The following is a 13,636-nucleotide window of genomic DNA, read 5'->3' as shown; positions in this document are numbered from 1 at the left end:
GGAAGGAAGGAAGGAAGGAAGGAAGGAAGGAAGGAAGGAAGGAAGGAAGGAAGGAAGGAAGGAAACCCTGAACTAATGGTACAGTATTATTCTGAGGTTTCCAATTCCAGTATTATATTCTTTGGTCCCTAGCTCATAACCATTTTAAAGACCATGTTGTAAACTAAATTCAAGTGATGTCTGGTTCCTATTATTAAATTTATGGCTGTAATATAATACTAGTCAGTAGCCAATTGCTATTATTTCAGGCTGAATGGGAATGATAAAGCAAGGAGGAAGGGGATGAGACAACTAAAAATTTTAGTGCTCTTACAAGTTGTACAGATTGTCCATGTGAATACCATCTGAACAAATAGCTTAATTCTGCCCAGAGTCATTATCTGTACTATTCAAGCAATTGCATTCCAAAAATTAAAAATCCAGAAGGTTAAAGGGAAAGTATTTTTATACCTTAAACCCTCCAAACCTATGAATGTAATATTACTTATTCAGTGGTTTATTTTTTGGCTTCCATGCTCAGTATGCTGCCAGCTAATAAAGTCCCTTGACAGTTATAATAATAAAAAATAAAGGCATTAAAACAAAATAGCAATTAATAGCAATGAAAACAAGTAACACACATAAAATTATAAAAATTAACAGTTCAAACAAAAATGTACAAACATGGTTTGAATCCCACCACTGGAGAAGTAGAGGAGTGAAACAGCTGAGTAGCCCTCAATCTCTTTGGGGAGGAAGAGGCTGGAGTATTTACCTTGGAGTCATGCAATGTGTACTTTAGTCTGGCAAGATTCCTGCCGATAGGTAAGGAAATATCCCTCTGATCAGCTCATTGTGTCATTTCTGGTTCCTTGCACCTGACATTAAAAGTGTTTGGAGGGCTTTTCTACAAGAAGGCATTCCAAATATTTGGGACAGCCAACAGAGAAGGCCCCACCCCAAGCCCTTGTCAGATAAATTGTAACAACTAAAGATGAACTTCCTCAGAAGACCTGAGGCAGGATGGAGGGTCTTATAGAAAAAGGCATATTCTCATGTTAGTTTGGTGTTGTAGTCCCACCTTACGCATGAAAGCCAGCTGGGTGACTTTGGGTCAGTGACTCTTTTTTTAGCCAACCCCACCTTCCAGGGTTGTTGTTGTTGTGGACAAAATAGGAAGAGGAAGGAGTATTATGTATGTTTGCCACCTTCAGTTACTTATAAAGTTATAAAGGATGGAATAAAAATTAAATAAATCAGATTATACATTGCAGTGAAATGAATTAGCAGGCAGAGATTCCAAGATTAGCATTCCAAGAGATTCTTTGCAGTCTTCATGAGATCTGCAAAGTTGTGTGTTTGTGTGTGTGTGTAAAATTTATATTGTTATTTTGATGTTGTTTAATAGGCAGATATAAAAGTTTTTTAAATAAATAAACTGAAGTTTCCATCTGCAGCCTGGCTCCCTCCAAATACACCATAGTCTTATCCTCCCTAACTTCTATGCCAATACTGAGTGAGAATAATGGGGAGTACAGATAGTCCTCGTCATACAACGGTTTGTTTAGTGACCGTTCAAAGTTACAGTGGCACTGAAAAATATGACTTATGACAGTTTTTCAGTTACGACCCTTACAGCATCTCCATGATCATGTGATCAAAATTCAGATGCCTGGCAACTGATTCATATTTATGACCATTGCTGTGTCTCAAGGTCATGTGATCACCTTTTGCAACCTTCTGACAATCAAAGTCAATGGGAAAGCCAGATTGGCTTAACAACTGAGTTACTAACTTATGAACTGCGGTGCTTCACTTAACAACTGTGGCAAGAAAGGTCGTAAAATGGGGCAAAACTCACTTAACAAATGTCTCACTTAGCAACAGAAAGTTCAGGTTCAATTGTGGTCGTAAGTCGAGGACTACCCGTTTAAGGCAAACCATCTGGCGGCTGCTAAGTTAAGAAGGCTGGATAGAAAGATAAAAACAGAAGCTGCCAACATCTGCCTTGTACCCATCTCCCTATAAAAATAGAGCACCACAGCCACCGAGATTGATTTTAGTCAAAGAAAACAATGCCATGTCTGAATCCATGCAAGCAGTGTAGAATACATCAATTCCTTATTGCTCTTCCCTCCGTAGACTTTTCTGATAAGACACCTCTGAAAAGCTAGTCGCCAAAGAAAGTGGGATCCAGGAAAGGAGAAGGGACAAGACTGAGGGAATAAGCCATCCTTCTCTCCATGGCATTAGGAGATTTAAAAGTTTTCCTAGTTCAAAGAGGTCAAGGACATTTGTGGGGGGGCAGCATTTCCTAGTCTGGACCCATCCATCAAGATCTGGACCAATACACTTGGAAGAAAGTTGGTATCAGTTCATGGACCTTTATTGAGTCAATTCAATCTGTTCTCATGTTTTTTGGGTAAGTGCAGAAGGTTTCCCAAAGGGAATATATAGAAGTTATCACGGTTCACTCCTGACCACAACAGGTTGCATAGTTGTGATACTGGAATTTAATTGCAGCATTTTAAATGATAGCTTAACCCAGTGTTTCTCAACCTTGACAATTTTAAGGCATGTGGACTTCAACTCCCAGAATTCCACAGCCAGCAATGCTGGCTGTGGAATTCTGGGAGTTGAAGTCCACATGCCTTAAAATTGTCAAGGTTGAGAAACAATGGATGGATTCCTTCTCTCTCCCTCTCCCTCTCCCTCCCTCTCTCTCTCTGTTTGCCAATGTAACTAGTAGTGCTGTGTGGATCTTCAAAGGAGCATTTTGCTTTCTTGATGTATAGTAGCTCATCAAAATGAAGCAAAATACAGCCATGATGCTGCTTTGCCTCCCTGGTTTATTTTTAGTAATTTACTTTACATTTTTATATGGGGTGGATTTTTTTTTGCGTCTCTTGACTCTGGGTGGCTCAGAACAATATTGCATCAATCAAATTTTCTTGCAATAAAAACAGTATAAAAATTGCAATGTAGGGCCACATGGTCACTTAACAACAAAAAGACAAACTTATAACCTCCGGAGCCAAAATAGCAGCCCAACATTCCTTCAATTTATCCTCTAAAGTCTTGGCAAAAGAGCCTAGGAATTTATTAACAGAAGCAAAGAAGCTGATCAGGAAGACTGGCTAGACTTCCAACATTTAACTGAAGCAACAACTCATTGACACAAAAACTCCATGAGGCATTTTTTTCACAGCAATAGCAGGGGTCTTCAAACCTGGCCCTTTTGTGACTTGTGGACTTCAACTCCCAGAATTCCTCAGCCAGGCAAGCCTAGCTGAGGAATTCTAGGAGTAATAATAATAATAATAATAATAATAATAATAATAATAATAATAATAATAATAATAATAATAATAATAATAATAATAATAATAATAATAATAATAATAGTAAAGTTGGAAGTGATCTTGGAGGTCATCTGGTCCAACCCCTGCTCAGGCAGGAAACCCTATACCATTTCGGACAAATGGCTGTCCAGTCTCTTCTTAAAAACCTCCAGTGTTGGCGCATTCATCGCTTCTGGAGGCAGGTTGTTCCACTGGTTAATTGTTCTAACTCTCAGGAAGTTTCTCCTTAGTTCTAGGTTGCTTCTCTCCTTGCTTAGTTTCCACCCGTTGCTTCTTGTCCTGCGTTCAGGCGCCTTGGAAAATAGCTTGACTCCCTCTTCTTTGTGGCAGCCTCTGAGATATTGGAAGTGACGATAGTACAGGGGGGAGCAGGAAGAGAAGTAATTTGATCTGTATGGGTTAAGGTCGTTGGCAAGGAATATACGAAATCGGAGGTCAGGGGATTAGTAGAAACAACGAGAAGAGACATGAGAAAGATCTCAGAGTTGTAGAAAAAATGTAGCACCACTGGTTTTGACCTACGTCATAAGGTTCACACCGGTTACCACACTTTATGACTTGTGAAGTCCACAAGTCATAAAAGGGCCAAGTTTGAAGACCCCTGGCAATAGCTTCATGGACATGCCTACTGAAGTTGCTCACCAGATCCACACACCTTTAATTCCAAAGCAGTAATATACTGTCCACAGCCATGGCTTCCTAAACAGCTGTTAAAACTATTAAAAATAAATATTTTATATTGCTTATTTTTATTGTAATAAAAGATCGGGACATTTTGCATTGCAGATGATGCTAGAAATCCTACATGCAGACTGCTTTATTCTTCTCAAGAATCAGTGTAATTTAAATAACCAACACTATCTGTCACCAGACTATCCACAATTGCTTTCCCCATCATTGCTGCAATGCCTAGTTCAACACAGTTGTACCTATTTACCAATGACTCAGTTATTGGCTGGATTCAGTTAACCACCCATCTTTCTCATGAGCTCTGCTCTTATTTAAGAACAGAAGAAACTTTACCTAGGATTCTATAAAGTCTGCCAGTCTTCCCAAGGAAAGAAAAAAAAAATGGAGATGATATGTTTCTGCTTACTTTCCTCTGGTAGTTTCAAAGCTGGGGCTCCTGTTATCTTTAGCCTGCTGGAGGCTCGATTGCCTGGAAGTTCTGCTCACAACTGGTTTTTTGGGTGTTTCCTTTGCAAGGGGGCCCTTTCGAGGATTGATCTGTGCTGGATGCCCTCCATCCTTAGGTAGGATCAATGCCTTGGATTTTGTAACATCACCATCACTGTCCTTTTCTCTGCTAAGAGTTTTAAGAGTGACATTTTCTCCTTGCTGCGTTGTAACTGGAGTTGGTGAGCTTTGAGTTTCCTCCTGGGTGATAAAAATGCTATGTTTTATGTCCCGTTCATCCTGTTTTACAGTCAGCACAGAAGGGGGTTTCTCAGAAGAATCCAGTATCGATGACGGTGCCTGCGCATCTCCAAAGCTCTGGATTTCAGGATCAGTCAAGCCAGGATGACTTACTTCCACTGGGCTGGAATCCGAAATCATGACCAAGGCTGGGTCTGTTGAATTGGCTTCTGCACTGCTTCGTTCCAAGGTTAATAAAAGCAGTACTGAAAACATCTCCCACATTCTCCTGGCTTGCAAGAACCTTAGTATGTCTCTCATATTGTCTTCAGCCGAGCCCGTCTAAACTCTTTCACTTTGCGCTGTTGCTTTCGCAGTGGATCTGAACCAAATGCCGGACTGTGAGGTTGTGTTTGCGATAGAGAAAGGAAACAGGTTTTGAGTATTTGAAAGTAGGCTGAGGAAGCTCCGTTTCCTGTTTCTATGGGTTCCTCTGTGGCCTGTGACCTCTTGGAGTTGTGGAAGCAAAATTCCTTAGAGGAAGAGTATACCAATTGTCTTTGTTGAAGCCGGAGGAGAGGGAATGGCATAATGCGAACATGGAAATACGCTGTCAGTGAAATCAGTTCAAGGCAGATGGGTGGGGATGTTGAGTAACTTCCCTTTCACACTGAGTAGCTGCAGGGAACACGAGAGACCTGTTCAATGTCCCGCTTGCATAACCTCATATCCCATTCTATGATGTGAGCAAATCTCAAGTTGCTTCTCCATTACAGTTAGTCCTTGACTTATGAGTCATGACTATAATTGAGCCCAAAATTTCTGTTACTGAGCAAGACAGTTGTTAAGTGAGTTTTGCCCTGTTTTACATTCTCCCTTGCCACAATTGTTAAGTGAGTCACTGCAGTTGTTAAGCTGGTAACATGGTTACTAGATTACTAGGTTACCTATGCCCAAAGTTACTGTAAGTGAATCTGGCTTCCTTATTGACTTTGCTTGTCAGAAGGTTGCAAAAGGGGATCACATGACCCCGGGATGCTCCAATTGTCATAAATATGAGTTAGTTGACAAGCTTCTGACTTTTGATCACGTCACCATGGGGATGCTGCAATGGTCATAAGTGTGAAAAACAATCATAAATCACATAAACTGTCATAAGTCACAAGTGCTGTTGTAACTTCAAACAATCACTAAATGAACTGCTGTAAGTCAAGGACTACATGTAATCATTATCTAGTTTTGCTCTCCACTCCATAATGTTCTATCTGTATACTGTATCTGTTCAGGTTTATATGTATATATCATCAGCTCAATAGGATCTTTAATGTACTCCTCATAACGGCACTACATAATAGAACATAGTAAAATAAGAATTAGCTTGAAATTAACCCGGATCCTTTATCCCAGAGTTCACCAACCTTTTCGGCTTGGCGGCCCGGAAAGGGGAGGGGCAAAAGAGAGGATGATTTTGTGGGGGGGCAGGTGTGTGCACCCGTGCATGCACATGCATGAGCACCAGTTGCTTGCGTGAGTGGGGCTGAGAGTGCCCGTGACGCTCCCACAAGTGAGGTCCCAAGTGCTTGCGATGCTCACGCAAATGGGGCCGTGAGCACCCACGACACTTGTGGGTGTAGGGCCCAGAGGGTCTGCGACTCTCACTTGAGTGGGGCTGTTTGCAAACAGGCCCTGGACCAGTAGTGGGCAGTGGGTCAGAGCTTGGGGAAGCCTGCTTTAGCCTGAGGGTCATCTGCCACCATAATTTCAATTTTCTATCACTACAAATTCTTCTATGTATCTTTTAGTCTGCGATGGTTGGTGCCACACATTAGTTTTATCCATTTTGCACGGCACATCCTATTTTTGTTTGAACAAGGCTTTGATTCTTTAGGGCAAGGATACATGAAGTCCCTTGCTATCATCCTAAAAATGTCTCACTTTTTTCAACTGCTTAAGTAAGATTATCCAAAAGACGGGTGGTTAGCACATGATGCAAGTTGCTATAGAATAGATCAAATACTTGCTTGAAATGCCCATGGCAGCTGCTGATAGTTTCCTATCCCCAATTTTTCCCCTAACTGACTTTCCACATGAGACAGCAGAGGGAGCTTCCGTCTGCTAAACAAAGTGTCATATTAACTTGAAGGAGGACCCAGAGAACACATGTTCTCAGTGCACCTGATGGAACTGCAGCTTTAATTTCAACAATAATACATCGAATTTTTCTAAGGGAAGTTTCTGTTTCATGAAAATAGATGTGAGTCAAGCTAGTACATATTGTTTCAAGGGCAGTTTACTTTACCACTGCAAAATACCTTCAGAATAATTTCATAATATTAAACTCAACAGTACTGGGAAGCTCCTCCATGTTGGGAAGACCAGATATATCTATCATTGCTGTTGGCACTATTTTTCATCTTGGATGCCCACCCCATTTTTATCCTCTGGTTATACCTGCAGGTGCAAAAATCATCAAAAAGGGAGCAAGCTTCTTTTGGTTGCTATGAAGAGAGGTGAGTGGCTGTATGCATCTTGTTAAGCTTGTAGCACACTAACTAATTGTAACTGAAAGATGGACATCTCTGAGTGGACATGGGCAGCCACTGAAACAAGATCCCATTTTCTCTGTTGTTAGTGCAAAGGTTCCCTACATTTCAGCAGCTGCCAGCGTCTCATTAACAGTCCTTCTTGTGAAATGGGCAAGACGTAAACCACTCAGATTAGCCGGACAGAACTGCTGTGCTGACCTGCAACTGTAACACTTAAATCATACGCCAAGCAGGACTGGAAAGAAACCAAGCAGTGACAATTCAGCCAGACATTCTGAATCACTTGTGTTTACACCGCTGTGCTTTCTCTGTGTTTTGTAGCCTGTAATATGCCTTCACAGAAGGTAATTGCTGTGGAGGCGATTGGAGTAGGGTGTTCTTTGGCAGCCTAAAAAGGGAGAAGGAGGGACTCGTGAAACAGCAAAATCAAAGCTGAGACCCATAGCTAATTCAGGGCAGCAGATCAACCTTGCTGGTCAAAATCAATTAGTCATTGTTTCAAGAACATTTTTCATGAGACCCGATAGCAGTCATAGGCCTGGATTTAATTAAAGAAAACAGGTGGAAAGTATTCACCCAGGACGAAGACTGAGCTATCACTGGTTTAATCATCTTCCATTGGAGGAAAGCCAATAATTTAACTTGAAATCCAAAAAAAGTCAAAGGCGTGGAATATATGGAGCATTTGTTCGGTGTAGACAAAAACCTGACAGGCAGGGCCCTGACACATGATTAGCTGCATAAAACTTCATGAGCAGAAGCAATGCTGGTTTTTCTAAGTCTTCTTAGAAAACAATAAGGCCTTTCTATTAATATCAGCTGATGGGAAGTGAACAATGAAACAATATAAGAAGATTAGCTTCCTCATTCTAAGAAGGGCTTTGTTATTATACCGTAGTAACAGGAGTAATAAGAAAACACACAGTTTTTTTCCAAAGTCTATGAATTATGCAATTACAAGCAGCCTTGACTTATGACTGGAATTGAGCCTGGCAATTAGACTCAATAAGTCGTGGTGGTCATAAAGCAGGGCATCACACAATCAATCCGATTTTACAACATTTTTTGTGTCAGTTAAGCAAATGCACTGGTTGTTAAGCGATTGCTAAGTGAATGCTGCAGTCATTAAGTGAACTCGTTGTTCGCTATAGATATTTTTTGCAGGAAACGAGAAGAAAACATTGGTGTTCCACAAAAATGTAAATTACAAACATGTGACACTACAAATGGCTGTAAATGCAGGATAGTTGCTGAGCACCCAAAATGTGGACACATGGCCACAATGGGTGCACGGCCATTGGCACTTCAGAACCAGGTTCTCATTTTGGGAGAGGTTGTTGAAACTTTCAACAGTCACTGACTGGTCATAAATCAAAAGTACGTGTACCAAATTGAAAGTGACCATGGAGGTCTTTTAATGCAATTACCAGACACGGAATTCCTGACATGTAAGTGCTTGGGAAGAGAACCTCTAGTAAAGAAGAACCCTTCCTAAGAAGGGTTGATGATCAATTCCATGGTTAACTGTGAAAGGGACCTTGGAGTCCGAGTGGACAATCACTTGACCATGAGCCAGCAGTGTGCAGCAGCAACCAAAACAGCTAACACAATCCTGGGTTGTATAAACAGAGGCATAGAATCAAGATCATGCGAAGTACTAGTACCACACCTAGTGAGACCACACCTGGAATACTGCAGCCAATTTTGGTCACCGTATCACAAAAAAGATATTGAGAGTTTGGAAAAAATTCAGAGAAGAGCAACTAATATGATCAAAGGCCTGGAGGCTAAAACATACAAAGAATGGCTGCGGGACTTGGGTTTGCTAGTCTAAAGAAAAGAAGAAATAGGGGAGACATGATAGCAGTATTCCAGTATCTGAGGGGCTGCCACAAGGCAGAAGGGGTCAGTTTGTTCACCAGAGCACCAGAGGGCAGGACAAGAAACAATGATTGGAAACTGATCAAAGAGAGAAGCAACCTAGAATTAAGGAGAAACTTCCTGACAGTGAGGACATTCAACCAGTGGAACAGCTTAGCCCCAGAAATCGTGGGCGCTCCATCACTGGGTTTTTTTTAAGAAGAGACTAGACAATCACCTGTCTGAGATGGTATAGGTTCTCCTGCTTGAGCAAGGGGCTGGACTAGAAGACCTCCAAGGTCCCTTCTATTCTATTCTATTCTATTCTATTCTATTCTATTCTATTCTATTCTATTCTATTCTAATGAATTGTTATTGCCAGCAAGTTTCAATTTTACTAAAACCTGCTTTCCTGAAATTTCTACTTTTTTCTGGTTACAAGCATCAGTTTTGCGCATCTTTTTCATGGAATCATGAAATAATTAGACAATGCTATTTAGGCTATTGTCCAACTTTCAACTCAGTGTACGAATCAAAATTAAAGTGACAAATATCTACTTAGTTTTATCTTGAATACCCCCCAACATGAAGAGTTTATCACCTTCCTGCATAATTGGTTCCACTATCAAACTCCTCTTACTGTAATAAATTACCTTGTTGGATTCAGAAAAATGTAGTTTCATTTTCTGCAAGTGCTCCTAATATATTTGGGACTTGCAGGACTGATGCATTCATATTAAAATTCAGATGGAACTAAATTCTAACCTATTCTAATGAGAAAATGATAGTGTTCGTATCAGGGAGAAGATATGGCATTTGTATATGTCAGGATAGTACTGGGATATAATTCTGGTGTTTTCTGGCAGATAGATAGCCTTGCACACTTAATAGTATAGAAAAGAATAGAAACTCATAAACTCAGATAGTATATTTTAATACAATTTCAAACACCAGGGAATCATTAGATGGATAAAATGCCTGATGTATATATTTCCATAATTTTAGAGTATCAAGCTTCACAAGGACTTCCTGGCAATTTACAATTAAACAAAGATTTAGAACTGTATAAGGCATTTAAAACAAATAGAACCATGAAAAGCAACCATTAAAAATACTTTTTGAGAAGAGTTAAAAAAAACTGAACACTTGGAGGATGGAACAGATGTATAGTCACTGTGCAAATTCTCACAAAATCACAAAATGTGTCTTATCAATATCCGGTCTTTCCCACTATGATGACATCTGTTGAATTTTTATTCAAAATAAGTTGGTGCATCTATAAATTAATCCAAGGAAATCTTATGCAACTATGTCCCCTGTTTTGTTCTCTCTTTTTTATATTTTTCCCTTTCTGGCATTCATTTAGAGAAATACACAATTCTGACAAAGCACTAAAGATAATATGAATTTATTTTCAGAGATTAAGCTATGATTCAGCATATTTCAACTGTGTAACTCTCCCCACCTCATTTTTTTTATGAAAAAGGAAGTGAAAATAGTGAATTTGTGAAATTCATTAAATAGATGGTATAGGGCTGAAAGCATTGCAACACTCTAACCAAAATAAAAAATAAAAAATCCAAAATGTCTAAACAGGATTGTTTGAGAAAGAGGACTTGTGATGTAATTTGCAGGAAGAAAGAATATAAGATTTTCTAGAAAAGGCTTTGGATTTTCCACCCTGGTCTTCTCCATTTCAATGAGAAATATAACTGCCTACGGTTTTTATAATTGCCACAAAGTAATCCTTAATTCTGACAATTTGGAAAGAGTAGCCTGCCTTTGGAGACTCCATTTCAGGAAAGTCACAGGCACACTCAGAATGAAAACTCAGACAAAACAGAATTATATTTATATATTCTGGTAAGTCATGTGAACTGCTTTCACTGTGAAGAGTTTCCGAAACCAGATTAAAGTGCATAAAAATACCACTTTCACTGGCTTCCACTTTTCTGTGCTTTAAAAAGTATCAGGATGCGGAGATCAGTAGAGCAAAGGAACCGACAGAGAAGAATATTTACAGTTCAGGGTTGAAATGAAGAGTCCTTGGTGCTTTCTGACCTTGGCTGTTTTCTCGCCAATGTTTCAATACCCAATCGATGCTGCTGATGTTACCTAGTTTGGGAAATGAAAACAACCAAGCTCAGAGAGCACCAAAGACCTTTCAGAGTAAAAGAAATTATAACCTTGTCTGCTTTACCTGTTTGCCCAAGGATGAGACTGACACACTGACTGTTTCTTGAGGAACATTCCCAATTTTGCTCTCACAAAGGTAACCTCCATCTTTTTGCTTTGCATCAAAGATCGTGTGTTCTGACTTCTACCAACACAACAGCCCAACAGTTCCTTCCTTCTTTTCTCAGGTGAAATTGAGATACTGCGGGTTTCTCCTTCTAGGCCAGGGTGTCAAACTGCTGGCCTGAGGGCCGGATGCGTCATGCCGAAACTGCGCCCACCCCATTGCCGGCAATGGAAAAAAAGTCGCAATACGTCGCGACACGTCATGTGACATTGCGAGTTTGACAGCCTTGTTCTAGATCAGGGGTAGGCAACCTTGGCTCTTTTATGACTCGTGGACTTCAACTCCCAGAATTCCTGAGCCAGCATGGCTCAGCTTGGAAACTCTCCCTTTCCCCTCAGCATGGCTGGCTCAGGAATTTTGGGAGTTGAAGTCCACAAATCATAAAAGAGCCAAGGTTGCCCACCCCTGTTCTAGATCAAGTGGAGAGGAAGAATGATTCACTGGTGACTGCACTGGATGGCAAGGTGTCAAGTACATGGAAAAGAATCTCAGGCAAAAAAAACCCCACCAAAAATATCAGTGGAAACCACCTGTCCTCAGAGACTTGCTTCATAGAAAGGAAATTGACACTTGATTTATTGGCACAGAATGGAGAGGTCAGGGCCACGCTAACTGTTGTAGGAGGAAGCATTGCTGAGAGCAAGTAATGATTAATGAAGTAGGCTGTATAACCATAAGAGGAAAAAATATTTATTTAAAAAAATAGATTAAAGCAGTGGTTCTCAGCTTTTTCTTCACCACGGACCCCCTTTAAATACCTTTTGGGGCCACGGACCATGGCCACAGATCCCCAATGATTTAACTCATCCCCAATGATTTAACTCAAGATTTAACTCAAGATTTAAATCATCATTTCTTCAAGCCTTCACCAGCCCCTATGATAACATCATGGCCCCCCAGGGAACTGCAGACCACAGGCTGAGAACCACTGGATTATAGAACTAGGCAAAGTTTATCATTTAGCTAACTACATCCTATCAGGAGGAGAATCAGATAAGAACTACTCCATGGCGTATGCATCAGAAACAAAGCAATCCCTTGCACAAAGAACAGACAGAGGGACAAACAAAGAGTATACAAATATATCCTTAAGTCTCTGCCTAGAATTCAAGGTCCCCTTATGGAAGTAGATCATGACATGCTGAAAAACCTGTATCACTGAATTCACACCTCCAACAGCCATCCAGACAGAACATCTGGCCAGATGTTGCCAAAGCTGAAGAACAAATTGATATACAGTCAAGAGTTGCTTAAGATAGCTTCATTTCCAACCTGCTTAAGCACCACAGACAAGATGTTTAAAGCTGACCTGCAGAAGTGATGAACAGGACTATCTTCCAATCATACCAAAGAGTTGCAGAACTTTTTCCAATCACAGTGTTTTTTGGGGAAGGATGTTCAGTCACATTTTAATTTGCTCAATTCTATTCAGCGTTACTTGCTTTGTTCACTAGTACGAACATTGGAACAATGTTTGTGAGGAAACAAGATAATTGCTAGTGAGTGCATTTCTGCACTCAGCTTAGTTTTCCTTCCCTACAACATCACAGTCCCTGTATTATGGTATCATTTTTCTGAGCAACATACACTGATAATATGACTTGTAAGCACCATTGTGTAACATCTTTCCTAGTTTCTGTCAATGCTGCTAACATTGGATTGACAACAGATGGAAATGTAGCCATCTTTTACCTTTTGCTTTTAGAGTTAAATGATGCTGGGAGGGGGGATGTGAATGAGAGTCCAGCTAGACATAACAACATTAAACCTAGTGTGAGAAACAAGGTTAATGTAACCAGAGCTGATAAGGAATTGGCGGGCTGGAGAACTGGAGAGGAAGCCCACGCTTCAAGCTAATTGGGGGATGTGATTTATGACAGTTAATTGTAGGAAGGAATTGTGCTTTGATACTATGTGCTTAGGGGAGGAGAATTCAGTTTTGGCTTTGATTATGCAGTGCCGATATTATGCTGCTCAAAATAAAGATTCTTTAAGGTAAACAATGCCTAGAAGTTCTTTTGAAGAGTTTCATCTGTCGGAACCATGACAGTTTCTTTTTAAGCTCCATTCTTTTTATAGAGCACCATTCTCTGTGCTTACAGAGAACCGCACAATTCTGTGTAAGTTTCATGATGTAACATCATCTACTTCTTGCTAGTTTCTCTATAAACTTCTGATAAAAGATTTGAAGCAGCAAGTTTCAATTGATCCTGTGAATGTCTGGAAGTGCC

The 13,636-nt window shown here is 40.3% G+C and overlaps 1 protein-coding gene across 1 annotated transcript in view; it reads right to left on the bottom strand.

The window, feature by feature from the left end:
- The window catches only part of MMRN1 (multimerin 1), a 72,066-nt gene extending 66,967 nt beyond the window's left edge, over window positions 1–5,099 (bottom strand). Inside the window, exon 1 of the mRNA XM_015825438.1 lies at window positions 4,438–5,099. Coding sequence (XP_015680924.1) covers window positions 4,438–5,018 — 581 coding nt within the window. The 5' untranslated portion in view covers window positions 5,019–5,099. The remainder of the gene's footprint in view (window positions 1–4,437) is intronic.
- Window positions 5,100–13,636: the final 8,537 nt, after the last annotated feature.

Source organism: Protobothrops mucrosquamatus, unplaced genomic scaffold (assembly GCF_001527695.2).
Source record: "Protobothrops mucrosquamatus isolate PMUCROS unplaced genomic scaffold, P.Mucros_1.0 scaffold2636, whole genome shotgun sequence".
Lineage (NCBI taxonomy): Eukaryota > Metazoa > Chordata > Lepidosauria > Squamata > Viperidae > Protobothrops > Protobothrops mucrosquamatus.
The sequence above is the reverse complement of the archived record's forward strand: the minus strand, read 5'-3'. Positions and strand labels throughout refer to the sequence as shown.